At 46.2% G+C, this 24001-nt stretch overlaps 2 protein-coding genes across 7 annotated transcripts in view; both read right to left on the reverse strand.

Moving 5' to 3' along the window:
- The window catches only part of grid2 (glutamate receptor, ionotropic, delta 2), a 312935-nt gene extending 309281 nt beyond the window's left edge, over nt 1-3654 (reverse strand). For all 3 annotated transcript variants that reach the window (XR_007193537.1, XM_048243391.1, XM_048243392.1), the window contains exon 1: nt 2835-3654. Coding sequence is in view for 2 of the 3 variants with exons in the window: in XM_048243391.1 (XP_048099348.1) it covers nt 2835-2922 (88 nt within the window). In the remaining variant the exon portion in view is untranslated. The remainder of the gene's footprint in view (nt 1-2834) is intronic.
- A 12550-nt stretch (nt 3655-16204) lies between these two features.
- The window catches only part of ccser1 (coiled-coil serine-rich protein 1), a 77246-nt gene continuing 69449 nt past the window's right edge, over nt 16205-24001 (reverse strand). The window contains exon 10 of one of the 4 annotated variants that reach the window (XM_048243748.1): nt 16205-17099. In XM_048243748.1, coding sequence (XP_048099705.1) covers nt 16494-17099 — 606 coding nt within the window. In that variant the 3' untranslated portion in view covers nt 16205-16493. The remainder of the gene's footprint in view (nt 17100-24001) is intronic. The other 3 variants (XM_048243749.1, XM_048243750.1, XM_048243752.1) reach the window with 3 other exon arrangements.

Genomic DNA, 24001 nt, shown 5'->3' on the forward strand with positions numbered 1-24001 from the left:
TTCTCTCTCTCTCTCTCTCTCTCTCTCTCTCTCTCTCTCTCTCTCTCTCTCTCTTTCTTTGTCTCTCTTTCATATACCCACACACTCACCCACCAGCAGACACTGCCACATTCACTCGAGTGCATTTCTGTTCGAGTTGTTCTGCCTTTTGATCTCTGGACTGATAACAGGCACCGTGCTGACGGTTGGGGAAGAGTCTGAAGTTCACTCTTTCCTTTCAGCTGGGGATTTGCACATCATAAAGCCAAGAGGCAGTATCCTATCCTGCCCGTTAAAGGACTACACCATTGTAACGCAACGCACCATTATGTCCGCTAAGCTGCAGTACAAGGTGCCTTTTGTGTGAACACACAATGTGGCATATAAACATGTTACCCACAAAACACACGCCTGGCTTTTACAGTGAAGACAAGTCTTCCTCTTCTTTTGACTTACTGGAGTGACACATAAACACAGGAATGGAAGAGATTTATCTGTAAACAACTGACAGTCAAGACTGCCACAATTAATGTATCATGTCTGACTTTGGATTGGGCAAAGTCTTCTGCACATGCTTAAAGACTTGACATTGGGATAAATGTACACTACATAGCCTGCTACACAGCCAAGTCAGACTAGAACAGGCTCCACACATACAAAAAGCACATAAAGACTTATCAAATCTGCTAACTCAACTTAAAAATGGGTTTTACACTGTAACTAGTCAACACTTGGTGGCTTGTGATGACAGTCACTGCAGTTGGGGGACCTTATCAGCCACTAGGGGGAGAGTGTTCTGCCAAACTGGGTACACATTTCACCCAACAAAACCTGACACTAGAATCGGATTCTGTTTAAACTCCACCAACCAACGGAAATCAACTGGCAATGACTATGGTCCAACAAGAGGACTGTGAAACCTTTGAAGTGTGGCACTCGTCGTGACTAACATGGTGTAAGGGGGGTATATTTGGCTATTCAACCCAGGGCAAGAGGGTGGATATGCAACAGTAAGAGGGAGCCGGGCAGATCGACATAATGCCACGGATTTTGGGTCTATTCAACGACATAAATCACAGTGACTTTGTGAATAGCCTCATAAAGCGGCGCCATTGCCATTCAACGCACGGAGCCCTTGTGCTTCATCCAGCATGCAGATCATTAAGGAGTCTCCTCGGCAATCAAGTAATGCCCGCGTGATGAAATGCCTTGAACCGGCGAAATAAAGAATGCAATGTTCTGTTTTCCTGTGTGGCATTCTTCTTTCTCCCCTTCCACATCAGAGAGAAAGATTAGATGCGGCTTATATGACAATGTCAAAAGTTAGTGGATCTGTGCTATGGACGATGTATGTCATCAGTGATAATAAAAGAGGTCACACATTTTATTTTCATTTATCAATAAGATAGTTCTTGTCAACTGCGTTGTGCATGCTATTGGTGGCGTTTGCCTGATATATGTAGCCTATGTATGATGGCTGTGAAAGCTATATATTCCAACTTGCGTGACCAATGAAACGTGACCAGTGACGAAAGGGTGACTTTATTTTTGGAATTGGCTACCGTCGTCCTTTTTGAAGTCCATGGTGATAAGTCAAAATGGCAGCCGAGGAAAATTAGCTATTGATGACTGAGTACTGGACACATCAAGATTACAGCTGAAGGGACGGATTTTTTTTTTTTACTGGAAAGAAGAGTCAAGTGATTGGATGTCAAGATTGTTTAGCCTTCTTGATCACCCTGGTCTTGACTGAACAACTAATTATCATCCATACTGAAAAAAAATGAAGTGATTTAATAATATCAACTATCCTCTCATATACGACATCTCTCTAATCAGGGTACAACTAATGTTTTAGTTTTTTTAAGGGGAGGGAGGGGCGGTTATAACAATGATCAACTTGCGCCTCTTCTAGACGACAGCAAAATTTATTAAACGTCCATAGCCTACTGTGCATTAGGATCTTACATAAAAATAATTTAAGTCTAGTTAAAAATCCGTTGGACTTCACTTTTCTAGAAGCCACATGAATACTTTCATCTATCTCTCTCTCTCTCTCTCTCTCTCTCTCTCTCCTTGTGTTTGTGTGGATGACCCATTAGTCCATTTGGAAGCATAAAAGTACTCAGTCATATAGCACCCTTGACTGAGGTCCACTGTCTCTACCCTTCTCTAATGATTCCTGCAACCATACAACCATTATGAAATACGTACTCTCTCTCTTTTCTCTCTCTCTCTCTCTCTCTCTCCCACGCGCATCCATACACATCAGGGATGCCAATTTTCTATTTTCTCGTGCTTTCCCTGCACACACTGAACAAAATTAAAAAGCCATATATTAAAGATTTGTTCTGCTTTAATACCAGCTGTTTGGAGGTATAGTGAATGATTTGTCAAACCACCTGTTCTTAGTAAATAGCCTTCCTATAATGACCACAGCAATGCGCAGTAATCTACCAACATCAAATATCTGGTCGACAATAACGTAGTAGCCTGTTATTTGAATGTATTATCACGAGTAAATGTAGCCTATTCACATTTAGAGAATGCATTACAATTACCCCAAAGGAATAAACAAAGTACTATCTGGAAAAACCATGCCCATTTAGCCACTACAGGGACAGTGCGTGGCAAGATGTTGTGTATCTGAAGGGTGACATCGACAGGGGACCCTGGGGATAGCTTGAGCTCCGCATTGGTCTTCAACAGTTTATTGTACGAATAGAATATTTACATTGTTTAGCTTAATTCAATAATATGCAATTTATTTGGAATTGCCTACAACTTATAAAACGTCCAAAGTTTCAACGGATTTCCTGCCGGAGGGGAAGGTGTCAGTGTTAACTATAACTTACCGATATGTATGATTGAATCGGCAAGCAAGGGCTTCCACTCCTGACACCAAATAGTGACCAATAAGACCACTGCCGGAAAAACTTTCATCTCTCCCGCTGTTCGAGGTTATTTTCCGTAATGTAGGCAGGCGATTTTAAATCCCGAGTGATTGAAGATTTAGTCCAGATAGACGATTTCCTTCTCCGGTGCGTCCGCTCCCTGGGATTTTGGGGGGCTTGAATGAGACAGTATTGAGCAGAGCGAAGCAATTTCCAGACGCTAACCCTTTTTTATAACATCCTCTTTCCGTCAAATCATCCTGAATGCGCAAGATTTCTTCTTGTTCGAATCCAAAGCAAACTCACCCGTGCAGAGTCATGAACGACATCAAAACCAGATTGTATTAAGCATGTTGTCACGATGGTCTGCTTCTTTAATGCGACTCAGAAACGGACCTCCGACAAGATCAGAATGGACCGTGATCCATGCCTCAGACACGACGCATTCGTGTCAGCCTCACCGAACCAAACATTTAAAGAATAACTTCCTTTTTCGTGAAGACGCAGTAAAGCGCTCCTAGAATTCAGTCGACCGAAGCGTCAAAACGGATGAATTCGGGCTGAAAAGAAACAAAATCGACGAGCCCTTTTATTCCAGAGTACCGTGGAACAGTGAGGCGACACTTTTTCTGCGACAGAAAGAACTGTATTTCAGTACAGAGCGCGCAATGACGCTCCGCATGCGGATTCCCGTTAGCATTTGTTGGATAAACCGTGCTGAGTGGGAGGAGGAGGCTAGGGGAGGGATGCAACTAGACGCACAGCATCAGTAGCCGGTCGCGTTCGGTGTAGGACTAAATTACCTTAGAGGAAGATAGACGGAGAGAGAGAAAGATGCAAAGAGGGAGGGGTGGTAACATAATCATGGAGAATGGTAATCTGTGAGGCTCTAGCTCCTCCCCAGTCCGGCAACTTGCACTCTTGCTCTCTGCAACAAATGAAGACATGATTTCAATCACGTCTTCATTTTACTTGTTAGGAAGAGTTTTTCATGACACTATTGAACAATAGAATTATTACTGAGGCTGTGTGGGCTTACTTTAACTTTAGAGCACAAAATGTAGGCTAGTTTGTGCGTTGTAGCCTAAATCATATGTAATTTAGGGTCACTTAGAACTATGAAAGTGGTACACATATCAGACTACAGCGACGTGACCACTAAAAACAATATAATGTTAATTACAGCCTATAGCCTATTTCTTTGTTCTTACTGTGGTTTCATGTAATAAACATTTAAGTATCTCATCCGTTCCACCTGAGCAATGCTGAATACAAACGTAGTATAAAGCGTGAAGACTTTAGAGCAAAAGCCCAATCAATATCTTTCAATGTTTTCACTGTAATATTCGCTGTTTTCACTGTAATATTCCTTATTGTCTAGTAGAGGAAATGACAGACCAACACATTAGATTGCATAAGGATTCTGCATTGCAAATGTTGTGCATGGAGGCACAGTTGTTGATGGGTATACTTGATAATGTAGATAGGTAAAGATGTTTTTAGAGCGCCCCAGTGAAAGCAAAGACCTCTGGGGAGTAGAAGGAACATTTGCTGCTATGGGCCCATATTGAGAAAACTCCTGGCGAGCCAGTGATGCATCATTAACTGCAATGATTGGATAAGGCATGTAAGAAAACGAAGATGTGCAGCATATTAATGTTGTACGGGATGAACTACGCAGAGGTCACTTCAGTTCTTCAGCATGCTCTTGCAGACCAGTGAGGAAGAGATGTCACCCCCTCCCATTCATGTACAGTACAAACCATGTAGCCAATAAAAATAGGTTGCTTTTTACTGTCACTTTCACACACATATGTAGGTTATAATGGGACACCAGGCATAGTTGTCAAACACCCTGCTGTCTGAGATACAGTACAATCTCATGAAAACAGGATGTTGTTAGCCCCACCTAGGCAGTAGGGGCATTTTGTTGATCCGATTCTAATCAGATTCTCAAACTCGTGCCCGAGAGCCCAAGAATGACTTTTTTTTATTTTTTGATGTGCAGACGTGTAAATGTTTACGAGCAGTTTATGGGGGACGCTCTTAAAGTCTGCCTCTCTCACCCGCTCCCTCTCCCTCTCTCTCTCTCTTTCTCTCTCTCTTCCCGAGCGCTGCTCAGGTGTGCATTGTAGAGCTAGTTAGTATGCATGCAGTCACACCTCAAGGACACATCGCTGCTGGAGATTTGCCACTTCGCTAAGGCCAGGAAACACTCTCCTCAGGAAGCAGCAACATTCAGTGCAGTTGCCACAAGTCAGCATAATAAACCTGAACCGTGGTCAGGAATAAAGAGATGGCACCCTCAAAAGTCACGCCTTCTTGGCATTCTCTTTTTTTCTCAAGTTTTCCAAGACCCCAAACTCAAACGCTAGTATTGCTCACATCTTGAATACGTGCCATTTTCAACCCTGGCCTGCGTTGAGTGATTTAAGGGTTTTAATAATAGCACAAACAAAGAGACTTTTTCTCTGCTTTGTAATGGCAAGCCACAGAGAGGGCATTCGGGGATTATGAGTCACTCAGGTTTACAAAAGACAGGTGGGTGGATTTCAAATAAAAGCTGGATCCATTTCAGCTCTCCTGACATCCACAGGTAGACACCATATGCTTGACATCAGGAGGAGGAATTTTCCATTTTCTGTAATCCAGTGTTTTGAGTGGGGGGCAGAGTGGGTCGTTCAGTCATTATCATTTTCCAAATGACTGAGATACATTTACTGAACTGAGACAATAGTACTGCTCAAAATAATAAACACAAACTTAAACCAATTGTTCAGCTACTGCAAACTGATACTTCTTCACAGGAATAAACATCTGTGCATACCCCATACAGTACATCTAACATATCTTATAGCAGAGGCTATGATTATATAATAGAATTGCATTGCTAAGATCCCATGAGACACTCCCATTGCCGTGGACTGTTTAGCTGTATGACTTGTATTGGTTATACTGAAATGAGAGGCCCAAATGAACATACAGTGCACCATATACTTTACTAAAAAGACATGAAATGTGAAAAGGGGCAATGCATGTAAGTATTTACAGAACTTCATGCTCAACATGGGAACTACTACATGCCCAATGCTATTTTCAGACTATTCAGCTTCACTTTGTGATTGTGAAAATAATAATTTGAATGTGGTTTAATCTACAGTATACTATATGACATAAAACATGTGATCTTTTATAAATTTGTTTTTCTCTGGATCTCACAATCTGTGACATAAGATAATGACTTTAAGATGATTAAAATGTGCTGAATTAAACTGATTGAATCCATGTCTAAAACAACAGTTTTAAACATTGAAAAATTGCTCACTGTGTATAAGTTGGATTTTATATATTGCTACAGAACTTCACATAATGGATAGTGCATTGTGAAGAGCCCAATGTAAGCTGGCATTTGTTATATATTTATGGTATATTGGCCTCTCCACATTGCTGGTAGAAGTAAAGGTCTATTAGTAAGTTGCTGAATCAATTTGGCTCGCGGCTCAAGCTCTTCCCACAGTCAAAGACGTGCATCCTCAACCAGAAACTCCCGCTCTGACCAAAGGCAGCACTCTGGTCAAGAAAGGAGACAAATGGCTTGAGGGAGATGATGAGAGACAGATACAGTAACGAGAGCAGGCTGGAATCTATAAGAAACAGGGCTGCATTCTCTTCCCAAGGATTGGGGAGCTGTCCGGTCAGGACTGGTGCTGAAATACGCATCAGTGCTCTGCAATTCCAAGACCTCTCCGGAACACTCCCACAGGAGAGAGCAGCAGCTGTTGACCACTTCCCTTCGGTCCGAAGAAAACAAGGGGCCTTTATAGTCACTGACTGTTCTGACAGTCCTGGAGTGTGGCACTTGCCACAATGGAGTTGCCCAGAGTTCTCATACCACCCTGGCAGATAATAGTTACAGACAAGGTGAGCGGGTGGAATGAAGGGGAAAAGCAGACAATTCTTTATACCACAAATGGCTTGCATATTGTGCAAATGTTGTCTGTGATCAAAGCTGCTGGCTTTACATAGGGAGGAATGCAGAGCCTTATTGAAGTTCCTCTATGCTAACAGCAGAGGTCCCCATTCTATTTGATCTGCTTAACTCTTTTGTTTCAGTACACATATTATGGTAACATGACATATATTATACTGCTCAAGATGCCTCTGTTTTATATAAGGTTACTTGTATATAATGGACAAAACTGGAGGAGACATATGCACAGTCAACACTCTTTGAGTCCATGCAACAGCTTTATTCTAGCTCACCATGAATTAATGCTTCGTTCTAAATGCCTGGGATCTCAAGGGACAAAGGCAGTTATCTGAGGCCCTTAGAAAATGACACCAGTCTATCCAGGCACTCTTAAAAAAGAAAACCATGTCCATGAAAGGTGTGTGTGGGGGGCAGTGTCTGGGTCAATAAGCCCGCAGGACCAGCTGAATAAAGATGAGCTGCGGCTTATTTACAGTTTCCTGTGAGCGGGAAGTCAGAGAATCAGGCACTTAAATCAATCAGGCCACTGTCCTCGCTGACACCCCCGGTGTCCGGACTGGACTAAGGGGGACCAGCAACAGCCCACTTCCGTGAAGATCTGACAGGTGCTGCCATGCCTCTATCGGCGCTCCACCCTGGCGCGTTGGAGGCACAGCAGGACAGCCGGAGCGCCGACTGACGGAGTGCTCAGAGTCGAGGGTGCCAGGGGGCGGGTCTGGCTCCTCCGTGAGGTGCCTGGGAGACAGTAAACAATGAGCTGTGATTTAAATATTAATGCCGTGGTTTAGCCGGCTGCTAGGGTGATGTGATATTTTTGAGTGTGCGTGTGTGTGTGTGTGTGTGTGTGTGTGTGCGTGTGTGTGTGTACGTGTGTATGAGCGTACATGTTTGTGTGTATGAAAGAGAAATAGAGAGGGAGAGAGAGAAAAGATTTTAGTAGGATATCATCAATATTGAATGTTCATTCGTGGGCAACCATGTTTGCTTGTTTATTCATTGGGATGGCCTTTTTTCCTGTGGGTTTAAATCACTCCCTGTGATTAAGTTTCTTTGCAGCGTTACAGTCAAGGGCATGGAGTTTCTGTGGCACAGAAACTGGTCACTGTTTGACATCAGTGCAAGACCACCCTCGGGGATCCCTGGCTAGCGGATGACAGTGGGGCCAACTGCTGCATTTTACTTCCTGGGAAAATGCCCTTCATGTTGAAATTTGCTTTGCATGATTAATGGATCACCTTGTGTGGGGGTGACTTTACTTTCTTTTTAGTGGAGCCTGCAGTCATGGTTTGGCAGATATAGACGGGTCAAGCTGACCAGTGTGTTTTTTCAATATAGTGTAGGTGGGAAATGAGGGAGGAGAGGGGAAGGATGGAGGGGTCTTCTCACATTTGAACAAGACAGTGTCCGATGCGGAGCTTAGACATGGAGTTCTATCTCCATCACACCCAACTGTGTTTACAGAGTAGCAAGACACTTTCAGAGAATGTGGGACTGAGAAGAGAAATGGAAAAAAGAGACAAATTGCTGGGTTAGTATAGTCGTTTTCTGAGTAAAAAAGAAGAAAAAAAACAGTTCATCTGAATGGATCCATTTCATTTTCATTACTGAAATAATTGACAATCCCAGCATACATGTAAATCCATCAATCCTACTTAAACCCAGAGACCGCGCTGCCTGGCTGTTTTGCTTAGCTGTTTTCTAAATGTGCTTCGGCATTGTGCTCTGCCATTCTGCTCCTTTCAGTCATGCACTCCCCCTTCGCTCACTCCTCAAGAGTGGTTGGAGAAACTGGGTCATATATTTATTTGTCTCCGAATCGCAATGTTTTCTGATAAGCCCGAGCGCATTGTGTACCGAGCATCTATCCCCTCAGTGTGCGAGTTTTTGGGTGCTTAATTTTGGAAGCGCCTGTCTATTGATTCAGTGGAGGAGAGGGGGAATAAAAGAAGGGAAAAAAAGAATGAGGAAGGTGAGCCTCAGTGCAGCAGCAGCACAGAAGAGACTTGAGAGATTATCGAAAGAATAACTTGTGTTGCCATATCTCCACCAGCCTAACCCTTTCAGGCTCTTTCAGGTGAGGGGAGTCTAATTGGTTTTCTGGCTGACTGACCCTGAAAACAGAGGGAAAGTGAGGAGAGGCAGAAAGGGAGACTGCCTAGGCCTGAGAAGATTTAAATGTTCAATGGCGAGGAAGCAGATGATAAGGACAGAAAAATGACCAAGGGGAGACAGAGAGAGAGAAAGAAGGAAGAAAGAAAGAGAGGAGGGAGGGAGGGAGAGAGAGAGAGTGAGAGGGAGGGAGAAAGGTTCAATGTGTGAGGACTACATAGACTACATTCAATAACCCCTCAACATCCCAGCCTACAGGAGGCTTTCAGGCTGTCACCTCGGCCACAAGGAGAGAGTAAGATTTTTGTTAGCAGAGGTTAATAGAGAAGTTCAAGCTGGAAGAAAAGCTAAAGAGGGTATGTGTGTGTGTGTGTGGGTGGGGGCAGGTCACACAAGCAACTTTACCAGAAATGAACAGCAGCGGGGACTTAATTGAGGCAGGTAGGTAGGCGGCGAGGGGTGTGCACCATGTGTCAACACCTCACTCGGCGTCTGCATTGCCTCGCAGATTTAATGCAATCACGATGACGGTGGGTCATCATTATCATCGAAATGCATGACTGGCTCTTGGCGGCAGCGGCACTCAGGTGCCATAAAGCCAGCAAAAAATAACCCCCCCCCTCCCTCCCTCCCTCCCTCATCCTTCCCCCTTCGCTCCTCTCCTCTCCCTTTTTCGCCCCTGCCCATTTCATGTATGCAGCAGGACTTTACAGCACTCAGAGGTGCTGTCTGCTCCATGGCCCAAGCCAAGGTGTCAATTAATTTCTGTGAGGAGAAGAAACGAGGTGTACCTTGCAGAGACGATGTAGAAACAACCAAACGGGAGGTCGGGAGGAAGCCTCTGGGCACTCAAGCTTGCCTGGACGGATGGATGAGAGAGGCAATGAACAGAGACAGACAGGAGGGAGGTGGCAGACGTCGAGACGTGGTGGCAATAGCGAGGAGGAGCACCTTGCGCTGTCTTTATCAGATAAATCCTATTTCAGAAACAGAAATAGTGCCTGAAGGCTACATAGTTTTTGTGAAAGGTAATAAAACTGTTGCAGGTGTTCAGAATGTTTATACCTCATTGTTTTCTTCAGTTGCTTCAGGCAATCCAACTTTTTTTCATGAATTTGTAATGTGTGAGGAACCTAACATTTCCAGACAGAAGCGCGGCGAAAGGACACCCCCATGGTCTGCTGGAGGAAGCTGGATGAATGTTGCTGGCGCGGCGCAGCAAAGCCAGTATCGATGTTTCCCAACATAACTGTGCCCAAGTGTGTTTGTGTTAAGCTTCTGAAACGATCAATCTGGCATGCTCTTGTGACGATCAAACACCGGAATCAAACGCCCAGGATCTATAAGGAGGCCCTTCAATCATGTTCCTGAGGCTGTATAATTTATGCTGAAGGGTGAGAGGCCTTGCACTTGCCTGAGAGTCTGAATGATAATCAAGGAAAGTATAGCAGAATCCCAACTGCTGTCTCTCTCTCTCTCTCTCTCTCTCTCTCACACACACACACACACACACACACACACAGACACGATGATCTTGCACCAGGGGCATCGTCTCACCATCTCGATTATTCCACGTAGCTGCGGATTTCATATCCAATTTACAGAACACGCCATCAAGTGATCCCACACCGTACATCCTGCTCATGAACATCATTGCTTTCTCAGAGGGATTCTTTCTCCGTAATGGCGGATTCACTCACACTTTCCGCACGGGGGAATAATAACAGAATTTATTTGCCATTACGGCTCGCCCGTCCTTTGCTTTGCGATTGCGCAGGGGTTGTTTGGATGGTGGGTTGGTGAGATAAGGATATTACAGTGGGGAGCCGGTGGGCCCTAAGCCTCGTCTCCCTGGGATATTGCCTCAGAGGAGGGAGAGAGAGAGAGATGCATCAGCCTGATGCTGGTTGATGGATAAGGTGTTTCTTTTCTCACTTCTCCTTCTCTCACGCCTGGCTTCTTGCTGCATCTATTCACTGGAACCCATCCATTTGATTGAACATGGCCGATAATGTGTCCATGTTAGGAAAGACATCATGCTGTAATGATGATTGGCACTTGATTCTACACTCGGTGGTCTTTATCTAGTCTTTGATCACCCTCTCCACTTAATGAGCCAAAGCCAGGATTCACTGGTCAGAACATGGAAGGTAAGATGTATGCGCTGACCACAACTGTCCTATCTCTCCCTGGACTGTATTCTGTGTGGGGAATGGACACACCTACATGCGCTGACCTGTCTCTTCATCTGTGGTGGGGTGAAAGGTCAACCCTGACAGCTCTAATGGGAGGCTGGCAGCTCCACGGGGTACCGGGGGATGTGGGCGTCTGGCCCCGCTCTGACCTCTCCTCGGCATCTGAGGGTCACCCGCACAGCATGCCACGTCTCCGCACAAACTCCGCCACAGCTCCCACTCACCTGTGGACGCACGTAACTCTCTGGATGCTACTGTTGTGATTTACACAGGGGACTTGCTGTCCCCTTCCCTGCGTGCCGTACCACTTGAGATAAAGAATGGGAGCTGAGTGTCCTACTGAATGGGAACGCGTTGTTGCCTCTGTGCTGATAATAATATCAACAGATGTGTCCCTCAACTAACAAAAACAAGGTTGAAACATTGTGTTGATACCCTCTTATGCATCCTTTATCCCGACAATAACTGCATGTAACCAGGTGTTCTGTAGTTGTTGAGTAAGACAAATATTCTTTTTGAAAAATACATTATAAAACACAGCAAAACCCCCTGGTGGCACAAAGACATAGTATCATCTTTCCTTTCGAAGCGAGCCGACTTGCTGTTTGTATTTGCTCAGTTTGCTGCACCATCCGACTGTGCTGAATCTATTATCTCGAGAGATGGAGACAGGATGACCGGCTTCGTAACTAAAAAAAGAGCAGCTCAAAAGAAAATCTAATGAAAATTCCAAGTCCTGAAAACGGAGGGGGGGGGGTTAGGATATGTAAGAAATCTTTCCCAGCAGCAACGTAAGCAGACACAAAGGGTTTCCTAGCATTTTCATGAAGGTGTCACACATAAAGTGTTCCAATTTCACTGACAGCCAGAGTGAGTCACACATCAACAGCAAATAAAAAAAGTCTTCCCTCCTCAAAGTAAACACCTGCCTTCATTACTGGACTCCTTTCATGCTGGTCTGCCGGTGCGTCGCCATGTCTTTTATATATAATTCTCGGGCCGTTTAGCCCTGGCCTCTGTTCTGTCTGAAAAAAAAAAAGATCGTATTAAAAGGATGAGTTAAGAGGAGCCGAGATCTGAAGAGAGTGAAACCAGGGTAGCTGAATTGGGCCACGGAGAGAAGGGGCCCCAGATCACTAAGGGGTGGATTTGCTGAAGGAATGTCGCCACAGCTCACATATGAAAAAACATGATGCAATGCCCGGCAGGCGATGCAGCAAGGCACTCCTCAAATGATATTTTTGAAAGTGTCTCAAGCACATATAAAGAGCGCCCATACTGCATGGATCCAAGTGCATTTTTACATCAATAAATCACATATCAAAGAGGAAATTTATAGCCTCAACAGTGGCTGTGTGTGTGTGTGTGTGGGGGGTTTTTAGTCTGTAGCGGCCGGGGAGCGACTGGTACTGTCTGAACTAGGCGCAGGGCTTGTGTCTCATTAATAATGAATGGGTGAAGAACAGAGTGGGCCACAGAAACGAGCATGGCCTTCCTTTTTTGGCGCACAAGACGCAGCCATTTCAAACGCCCACTTAGCATCCTGGCACCTGGCCAGGGTATAGATCAGGAAGTTCATCTGGGATGGAAGCCTATACATCATCGGGTTCCACAAGAGCACAGTTAATTGAGACACGGCTGTTTTTAATAAGACAAGTCTGTAGGTCTCACTGGGATCGGATTAGTCTTAATTAATAGTCTAGGCCAAAATGTATATGCTCCAATGGAGTGCAAAAAGTGGAGAGGGGGGAACAGCAGAGAAGATATCCGTTTTTGCACAGGTCTTTAATTAAGTAAATCACACAGTGAAAATCATCAGTTATCAGTTAAAACTGCTTTAAGGAGGAAAATGATGAAGGTGATAAATTCTATTTAAATTTTATTCACATATTACTTATTCAATCCCTTTTAAAAGTTTCAGTCATAGGCAAGTCCTGTTCACGTTGAGAAAAGTAAGCATGACATATGCAAGAACTTACAGATATATAAACAGGGACTTACCTATATAAAATATATACCAATATGCCAGCTTTCGGATAAAGGTCATTTCCATTATTTTCATACAAACAGCCCGAAAAAGGCAAAAAAGTGATCACACTTCACATGACACCATATAATAAATAAGGCTCAAAATAAATAGCTAATCTCTATTTATAAATTGTATTTGTTCAGAAATGTCTTTTGAACACATAAGGGACTTGATTGAGAGAAATTCAATTTAGATCACCACACACATTAGTATTTGAGATCCTTAGGTTTGGGATCACAGTCCTGTCCATCTGTTGCACAGTCCAAACATATTCAAAGAGTGTCCATAATCATATTTTAAATGCTGGGGTTTGAGGTGAACCTATAAAATAAACGATATGAAAGCACTGGGGCGGGTTTTGGGCTGGCATGGAAGGGAGGGTGGGGTTGGGGGTGGGGTGTCTTACATTGCCTCCATGACCGTAGAGCTGCAGGAATGTTTGCTATTTCAGACAGGCACTGACCGTTCTCGCCCCAAAACAGTGTCCAGTCAGAATGCTAACACAGTATTGCTGAGAATGTGAGAATGTCAATGGCCATATGGAGTCATGTGGAAGTGGCCAGGAAGGATCCTAGTATCCTGGGATCCTAGGATCCTAGTTAGTAGCGGCTGATGGCAGTGGCAGGGGCGTGTGTGTGTGTGTGTGTGTGTGTGTGTGTGTGTGTGTGTGTGTGTGTGTGTGTGTGTGTGTGTGTGTGTGACGGGGAGATTGCGGCGGTGGCTGCTGAGAGGCGCTCTCTGTGGGGCTGGGCCGTGCGGGGCTGCTTGTGGAAGTAGGCTGAGTGAAGCTGGGCTGCCTGCTCCCAGCAGATTGGGAAAGTGGAGCAGTGGACCTCGGGGAGCAGACCTGGTGGATGGGACTGCGTTTCTTCAGGGCTTCCTTCACCTCTAAGCGTCCTTGCTTCGGCTCCTCCGAACACACACACACACACACACTCTCCCTCTCTCTGTGGCAAGAAAGGAGGACAGCTACTTCCCCCTCCTACCACCTCTTGGAAAAAAAAAAGGATTTGGCCAGTGCGTTCACACGAGTTCCAGATAACTGTCAGGAGTGGCAGTTTTTCCTCTTTTTTTTTTCAAAAGCCTTTTCCTGTAAGATATGTATATATTACACACGTTATTGGTCTAATTTTTAAATTTCACTTTCTGCGGGAACGATTTGAATATTTCCACCTTGTTCTCGGGAGTGGCAACATTTGTGTTGATCAAACTGTGATACATCATTGACTTTATTACACTGTTCCTCTCCATGCTGTGCTGACCCTTACATAAGATACTACACAGCGAGAAGTGGTCCAAGTCTACCATGGCGTGATTGCATTTCAAATCTAATGAATCATGCTAAGTTATATCCAAAAAGCGGCGTGAATCATAACACATTCCGCCGCCGTGGCTTATTTAAAACACTGTAAAAGCTATTTCAGCCCCGTAGTCACTGTGCAAAAAAGGCTCTCAGTCGATCTTTATTTGCCGTTAAAAAAGCATGCAATTAGCGAAGGTTAATGAGTGTTCACTCCCCTTAAAAGGGGTCTGGGCTCACATCCGTAACTCACCCGCAAGAGTTCAAGCTCTCCTTAAGACAGAGGATTTGGCAAAATTGTGTCACTGGCAGCGAGTTGGTGTGTAAGGGTGTATATGTTTATGAGTGAGTGTGTGTGTGTGTGTGTGTGTGTGTGTGTGTGTGTTTGAATTGAAGTGTCACACTGTTGAGTGCAAAAGAAAAGTTGACAGGGCTGGTGTCATGCAGCCATTTTGTGTACGTGTCTCTCTCTAGTATCATCTTCCTTTCACAGACATGTGCGTGTGTGTGAGCGTGCGTGTGCGTGTGTGTGTGTGTGTGTGTGTGTGTGTGTGTAGGCAGGCAGCGGGTGGGCTCGATGGCTCTGTACTGAATCCCCGGCCCTCCACTGAGATATTTCCCACCCAGGTCTGTCAGACCTGACAGCCAGACAATGGCGTGTTGAAGAGACTCCACTGTGAAATGTCAAGACGAGAGACTGTTGTTTGTTTGGGAACGCACAATGGCATCACCATCAAAATAAAGAGGCGCTGTCACAACCCTCACAACCCCCACCTCCACCCCCAACCACCCCCACCTCTTCTGCTTCTTTTTTATCGTCAAGGAGCGTGATCTGAACCGAGCTGAGCCCTGGTATGTTCCTTACATGACTGGGGCACAGTTTGGTTCTTTTGCACTAATTTGTGTGTGGGTGTGTGTGTGTGTGTGCTTGGTGTCTCAGGGTTCTCAGGGTCTTTGTACAGGTGAGAGGGTTAAAAGAGATCCTGAGGGTGAGGTTTCAGGCTTGCCAGGGATGTGGGGATTAAGTAGGGACGTGTGAGCAACCAAAGAAAGGTCATATGGATCAATTCACACGGGGTTATGAAACTGCTGGTCACTGAATGAGGTGTGGCTGTGTGTATGTGTGTGTGGCAGGTAAGATGTCTATGTGTGTGTATTGCTCTGGATAGGCTTGCTCAGTACCTAATCTGTGGGTTTGTGTTTGTGTTTGTGTGTTTGTGTGTGTACGGTCAAATATAAGAAAAAATATGTTTACTAATTTTATGTGTGGACGGATGTGTACAGATTTTAATGGCTGTAAGCATGTGAATAAATTTGACTTTGTGTGTGTACTTGTTTAGGCATATGTGACCCTGCAAGGCAAAACCAGTCGTTTTGCGCACAGTGCTATTTTGAGAAAATCCGCGATAAACGTACGAGTTAAAATGTCGAATTTCACGTTTTCGCATAATTCGACAGTAAACAGTCTACACTTTCACGTTTTGACAGTTTACAGTCTACACTTTCTACACTTTCATATCACTCATATCATTTCACGGAAAAACATACGTTTTTGACTGTTAAACCCTGACTTTATTTAGGTGAAGATTCAACACATTAGCGTGACAATTTACTTGTCTTAAAAGGTGATTTTCTCCTCTTCTGGCGTATCGTGACGGAAGAACCATGCCAACTTTGGATGCGGTTATCTTAGCAATACTTTTTGCAATACCCTCGATATACATATCGTTGGAAAGCTTAGTTTATGGCCGTTCATGTGAGCACAATAACTTCATTTTGTAAATTTTACCAAAGCGACTGGTTTCGCCTTGCAGGGTTACATATTTCCATGTTTACATATGTCTTTTCACATGACTGGGCAGGTACAGTAAGTGTGTATGTACAGTATATGTTTGTACATAAGTTGGCATATCGAGTGTGTGTGTGTGTGTGTGTGTGTGTGTGTGTGTGTGTGTGTGTGTGTGTGTGTGTGTGTGTGTGTGTGTGTGTGTGTGTGTTAGCCGTCTTGCTGTGCAAGTGCCTGCAGCTCAGAGGTGTGGAGCGAGTGCTGCAGGAAGACGTTCTTGCGGCTGTACATGTGAAGCGAGAGAGGCCCGCGGGGGGGCTGCCCCAGACGCCCCGCAAACGAGGACGCCGCCACCGCCGCGGATGAGGCAGAGGAGGAGGAGGAGGAGGAGATGGTGGCGGTGGTGGGGTGCGGCAGCGGCCCCCTCTCGCTTCGCGGGCCCCTCTCGCTGTCTGACGACTGGCTGCGCGAGGGGCTGGCTCGGGCCGGCAGGCTGGAGCTGCTGCCGGCCACGGCGCGGGGGATCTGGCTGGCCGACGGGTGGTCCCACTTCCGCGGGGGTCTGTCGGAGGAGTCGGTGGCCGTGTCGCTGAGGGTGCCTTTTCGGGTCGGCCCTGCTGGGGGGAGAGTGCCCTCTCTGCCGCCCACTCCACCGGGGCAGCAGGGGGGGTCGCAGGCGGCCGGAAGCAGTGGGCGACTATACAGGTCTGCGCTGGGAGGGCGCAGGGCCCTTCGCTCCCTTTGGCTGCCGCTGCTGCTGCTGTGGCTGTGGCTGCTGCTGTTGCTTTGGCCGGGAGCTCGACCGGGATGTGGAGCCTGTGGAAACAGAGAGACAGCCAGAGAGAGAGAGAGAGAGAGAGAGAGAGAGAGAGAGAGAGAGAGAGAGAGAGAGAGAGAGGAGAGTGAGCGTGCGTTTTTGGCTGAGAGACTAGCCTTGTAATGAGGCGACAAACGAAGCTACTTAATTCCATGCCATTCCAACAAGGCCTCTAACTCTGCCCATCCCCCCCTCCCAAAACCTCCCCTTCCCCGCCCGCCCGCCACACGCTTTCTGGAACCTTCCCGATTGTCCTTCAACCAACTGGAGCCTTGCCTTTTTTTTTCCTTTTGTTTCCCTCTCCTGTTTGTGGCACCGCGCGGGGCCCAGCACACATTGTGGGGAGGAGGCTTCGCGAGCGCACCGCCACACCGCGGAGCCCGAGCCACCTGTTCACTTTTCACACTACACTGCTTCTCTTATGCAAGCCAGCGCTTGTTAGCTAAACCCACCGCGTCTCAAGAAGTCGACACAACACCAGGGTTTCCACAACCATTCGGGAGTATCAGAATGTGGAACATTTCAAGCAGATTGTGCAGCTTCTTTATATAAAAAAAACACAATATATATGCATGGCAAATTGAGCAAATCTGCAAATGTGTTTTGATTGTGTGAAAATTTCAAGATCTCTTGTTGCTAGTAAAAACTGAAATAATTCGTTTTTGGTATGAGCAATCAAGTGAGAAAGCCCTGGCCAAAGCCATACATTCCAAATTTATGTGGCCACTGATGGAGAATTCAAGTACTTTCAAGGGCACTGATAAAATTTCAATTGGCACGGGTACCACCAACGGCTTGCCATTTGTTGTCCAATCTGAAAATGCAACCCCATCGTTTACCATATAAAATAATAATGGACCTGACAGCCAGGACGTAATACAATACAATACAATAACAACTCCGCAATGCCTGATGCTTATCTATTGTGAGTGGGGAATAGAATGTTAATTAAATGTAGCACAGCTGAGCTAATGTAATAACTTCAAAGGTGGGAGTTGAAATTAAATCCAAGTGATTTCATATACACACGCTGTCTTCTCATCAAACAGAACTGCAGCCCGTTTTTTTGGGGGTTTTTTTTTAAAGAAAAAAAAATCTTAAATCAATCAGCGATATGGATGAAATGGTCTTATCAGAAAGCTAAGTGTTAACAGTGTGATGCCTTTTCTCTTAATCCCATGAAGAGAGTGGGCAAACAAGAGGGATGGCGAGAGGAGAAGAGAGGGAGGGAGAGGGGGGGGAGAGAGAGGGGAGAGGGATAGAGGAGAGGTGGGGGAGGGAGGACAGAGAGCGGAGGTGAGCAAACAAAGGGCTGGGGCAGGCATGTAGGGTAACACGATGGTAAAGGTGCTGCAGAGAGAAGCCGTGCCTGCAACGCAGGGTCCGCATACATGGCAGGCAGGCAGGCAGGCAGGAGGGCAGGAGGGCTGGGAATGTGAAGAGGGAAAGGGCAGCGTGTCGATTTTTACAAGTCCCCACAGACGGACTCACTGGAGAGCTGAGAACACAGGAGCAGGCTAGTCTGGAGCAAGCCCTCACCCCTGCAGTCTCAGGTACAGCTGCCTATCAGGGCCACGGAGGCCAGGTTATTAAAACTCAAATCTTATCTCTTCTTGTTTTGTTTATCTTGGCCACCCTGGGGAACTAATTGGTCTGCTCTTCTCACACACACACACAAATGAACACATACCATATCTATTCACACACACACACACACACACACACACACACAAATGAACACATATCTACTTTTGCGCGCATGCACACACAAACGCGAAAACATGTAGCATCCAGGCGGGGAGACCACCCAGTGCAAACAGGAGGCCAGTGTGGCGGGGATGCCGAGTAAATCACAGTGATTTAGCACAGCCCCGCACCACCCGGCTCTTTATTAGCCTGTGAAGATCCCGGCGCCGCGCTAATGGCCACAGCTCTGTTAAAAGCCTTTCCGCCTGATTATATGCAAGCAGGGGTGGATGCAGACAGATTTTCATCCGTTTACCTCCTCCCTGTTTACCCCTCCTCCTTCAGCCGCCACCACCACCATCATCTACCTACTCCCTCTCCTTCAATCCAGTCGTTCCTCCTCAGTGGCCACCCTCCCTCCCTCCCTCCCTCCCTTCTTCCCTCCCTCCTACTGACAGGAACACTTCAGGACACCTACACAGGATGGTGGAATGTGGCAGGCCTGTGGTTGTTGCGAGCAGAGGCGGGATGAGAATGAGCTAGCAGTGCCCACTCTCTTGCTCTCCGCTGCTGTGCCTGCCTGCCTGCCTGCCTGATAGATGACTGCCAACAATGGGTACTTCACTCCACAGCACTCAGTTATTTATCACCACAAATAACCTCCAACAGATACTACATGTGCAAGGGGTTCTTTTTAGCACCGTGGTTTGTGGGTGGAGGCGGTAGTGGTAGTGGTGGTGGCGGAGGTAGACACTTATTGGGCACTCCTGAGCAAACATCAATTCCCTGCGCAAAATAAAAGAATAAAATTGGTAAACATCAATTCCCTGCGCAAAATAAAAGAATAAAATTGGTAAAAAAGAATGTTCTTGGCACATCCAGAACATGCTTCTCTCGCAGGCCTGACTATGTATGGCTGTTTACTTTTCCCGCAATCATGCATAAGTTATGGTTGTTGAACACTCGCACTTCAATAGGAAAAACGCTCAGTTTTGTGCCGGAACAAACTCTGAGATGTGTATGATGAAATGCCGCTCTGAGAACGTTGTTTCTCTTTCTAGAGCATTTTGTGTGGGGGATATAAAAGGGTGGCAAGAGGAGAGAGAGAAGAGAAGAGAGAAGAGATGAGAAGAGAAGAGAAGAGAAGAGAAGAGAAAAAAGATAAGAGCACTAAAGAAGAGAGAGCCCTTCAGTAAAGATTTTGAACGCAGGGTAATTCTTTTGCCTTTGCAGCTAGCTGAACAAAGGCGGCGGCGTTGGCGGCGCCAGATCATTTAAGGGGCAGGGTGGGGAAAATGCGGTGAGAATTTCTAAGCAAACAACCTTGACACACAAAAAAGAATGGATTATTAGCTCAAGGACTGGGGGGGGGGAGCGCGCCACAGCATATCTGCCACCGGTTCCCCGACTTTCCGCAATGTCAAACAGCCGATGTCTCAGTCAGTCAAGTCAAGTCACACAGCGGGGGAGGGACAACATGGTCCGACACTCTGTGAAGTCAAAAACGGTCTGAGCCGCAACAGCATTCCTCTCCGTTCCACTGGGCGAGACGGTTCTGTTCCAGCAGGTTCCGTTTGACAACAAAGTGAAGTGGATCACGGCAGTAAACATAAAATTGCGCCCACTGCGCTGGAAATTGTTTTCTGATAAAAGCATGTACTAGACGACCAGCCATATAAAGAGGGGTCGCAGTAAAGAGCGTATGACTAGATGAATAGGCAGACTCAGACATCACAGACTGCCTGTAAAGACTACAAATGGGGCCTTACGCAAATAATCGCCAGACTGGCATTCCCCTTAAAACTGCCATGCCATGCAACACTGGAGCATGGCAGATAAAGAGGGAAAGAGAGAGAGAGAGAGAGAGAGAGAGAGAGAGAGAGAGAGAGAGAGAGAGAGAGAGAGAGAGAGAGGTGAGAGAGTGAGAGAGAGAGAGAGAGAGAGAGAGAGAGAGAGAGAGAGAGAGAGAGAGAGAGAGAGAGAGAGAGAGAGAGAGAGAGAGAGAGAGAGAGTGGTGAGGCGAGAGAGAGAGAGAGAGAGAGAGAGAGAGAGGTGAGGAGAGTGGTGAGAGAGAGAGAGAGAGAGAGAGAGAGAGAGATGAGGCAAGTATCAAGAAAGAAGGAGTGACTGTCTACCTATTTGGACTAGATCTAAGGGAGAGATGGAGAGACGTTAAGATAAGAAAGAGGGAGAGGGAGATGCAACGGAAAGCTTTATATGGTGACAGACAAGACAGAGATAAATGTAAAGACCAAACAGGAGTGAGAGGATGAAAGAGTGAGAGAGGAAAACAGTGACTGGCAGACAACCTTAGGAGAGAGAGAGAGAGAGAGAGAGAGAGAGCTAGAGAGAGACAGAAAGAGATAGTGAGAGAGAAAAAGAGAGAGAGAGACAGAGTGAATTTCCTGTAGTCTCTTCATTAAGAGGAAGAGAAAAAGAGAAGAAGAAAAGACTAGAGTAGAAGAGAAGAAAAGAAAGAAGAAGAGAAGAGAAGAGATGAGGCTTGTTGCCTGATGATGAGGCCTGATGGAGCAGAGATTTGATGTGCGGAACAGCCACCCCCTTACATCAAAGAGCCTGCGCCTACTTCTCCCCTCACACAGCTGTCAGCTTTGGGGGAAGATAAGATGCTTTACGGAGCCCGCTCTGTTCTCCCTGACAGCACAAGACCTGGATAAACAATAAGGAAAATATATATCAAGAGGCGTATAAAAAGAGAGAGGTGCGGCATCCCCAAAAAAAGAGGAAAAGAGCAGTGCGGGTGCTCATAAATGGAGTTTCTATCAGATAGTATCTGTAGATGTCTTGAGAGGCTCTTGACAGTCTTACAGATGCTAGTGTGTCATTCGCAAAAACAGCAGCTGCTGCTGTGGGCACTTTTGGTGGGTTGGGGGCATTTGAGGCTTCCAAACCGCGTCTCAGAGTACAAACGTTGCCGCCACGACAACGACACGACAGTTCTTACCAAACATGGTTCTGACACGCTATAATGAAAAAGGATGTGAGACGTAGCTGAGGGGCTGGATGGTGTGCAATCACTGTGACGAAAAGCACAGACAAACAGCCGCGCTGCTCCTAATCAAGAGCGCCCAGGCACATTGCCTCTTTCTATTCTTTTAAAAAGCAGTCGATATCCATCCTGACAGAAAAGAGAGAGGGCGAATCGACTTCTCTTCATAGTGTATGAATAGCCCCTAGGTGATTCAAGCATTGTGTCTCCTTCTATCCCAACTAATCAAGCCTAGGCTAGGTATTGTGGGGGGGGTTGTAGGAGGGGCAAGGACAGTTGGATTGGGTTGTAAGGTTTAAAGTGACTCACAAGCCCCAGAACTCCTGACAGCCCACAGGGCTTGGGTGTTTGTGCACAGCTCCTCTGACATCCACCGTGACAGTCCTCAGAGAAGAGCTGAACCAGGCGCGCTGTCATCCCTTCATCCCGTTATCAGAGAGCCTTGCTGATCGCCCTCCCAAAAAAAAAAAAAGAGAAAAAAAAAAAAAGAAAATCGATGTGACGACCTCCTCCGGCAAGCAGGTCCCTGACGTTGCTGTCAGGTGTGACAGGAGCACAGGGGGAACAAACCGCTTGCAGCATCAGACTGAGATATCGATGCTGAGCTTAAGCGTGGGCTTGGGATTTTGAAGTGTGTGTGTGTGTGTGTGTGTGTGTGTGTGTGTGTGTGTGTGTGTATTAAGCCTTTAGGGGGGGGGTCAACAGCTGGACAGAGCATAACGGCCAGGAGCAGTGATCTGGGTAAACCCAGACCGTAGGCACTACATGACACACAAGTGGCTCTCAGTCACTCATGCGGCTGAATTCCTGATGAGCGTCTTTTGTCATGAATTTTCGGAATGAGGTGGTCTCAAAACCAATTTCTACAATTACTTTTTAATAAGCCCATTGCAAGTGTCAGTTTCGCTCCACCAAATATAAGTCTAGACTCTTCTGCGGTCTTGATTTCATCAACTTTTTTTTTTTTTTTTTTTGACCAGTGAGAGGTCCTCTCAGAATGTTCAATTTCTCTCATATATAAATAACAGACTGAGACAGTGCGGTAACATTTTCATTCTGAATCGATTCCCCCTGGTAAAACTGATGGATACGGGTACACAACAGCCGATTATCCGACACTCACGACACACTCCATTTCCACCATAATCTGTCTGGCTTTGGGGAGAGCGACAGAAGACCGCGTGGCAGCAGCCCTGGGTCTTTCATTAATAGTGCATGGCCAGCTAAAGGGCTGCCCTCACTTTGCTCCACTGCTCACACCAAGGGCTACAGACCTGCAAGGGTTACTGCCAGCATAGCTCCTGTTTACATCCCAGCCTCCCACTTGCGGTCCAAACACAGGCCAGTATCTTGATTGTTGGTTGGTCGATCAGAAGCACATAAATAGCCACTGTGTAAAACTAACAATAAGAAGCATTGTGAGGTACTAATAGAAGCATTGTGGGGTACAATTAAGTTTAGACTTTACTTTCTTTGTATGCACACTTGCTTAAGATGCATGCTTTGTATAAGACCATACATGTTTTGCTGTAGTGCTTATGCAATCTCTTGCTGCTGAATAAAATAATGGTTGCCACTGCTTTACAACCATCCTGTAGCTTGGCTGGTTAAAAACCTCTCATTCTGTCAGAGGTAAACGGAGACATGTTGCTGCAATTCAATGAACCATTAGAAAGCATTCAGCCTCCTTTGAGTAATTCTATGAGAAAGGCTGAAGCTGTACTGAGCAATTCTCGTTGCTCATTGTGCATTCACACTGGCAGTTTCATCAGTGTAACGCTTTCCAGAGGAGAGGGAGAAACACAGAGAGAAAGTGAGTGAAGAGAGAGAGAGAGAGAGAGAGAGAGAGAGAGAGACACAGAGGAATGAGGGAGGGGGAGGGAAAAACGAACAGGGAAAAAGAGCATGAAACGGCCACGTCCTTCACGGCTGTGAGAGCGGAGCTGTCACATGTCACTCCCGGCCGACCATCCAACTCAGGCTCGTGAGACAAGCAAACGACGCCTGCCCCTCCTGCCGGCCGTCTCATGTCAGCTTTGCCTTGGGGCTTAGCCGCACAGGGCCCTGGCTGCCCGTCTCGTGTCAATTCCGTTGAGCTTTGAGAGAGAGAGGGGCGTGGGGTGGTGGGGAGGGGAAACGTAGCCCTCATTAATTACCTCTATTGTGTTCTATGACAGCCTGCAGAGGGAGCGCGGCTGCAGGACG

Source organism: Alosa alosa, chromosome 5, assembly GCF_017589495.1.
Source record: "Alosa alosa isolate M-15738 ecotype Scorff River chromosome 5, AALO_Geno_1.1, whole genome shotgun sequence".
Taxonomy (NCBI): Eukaryota; Metazoa; Chordata; class Actinopteri; order Clupeiformes; family Clupeidae; genus Alosa; species Alosa alosa.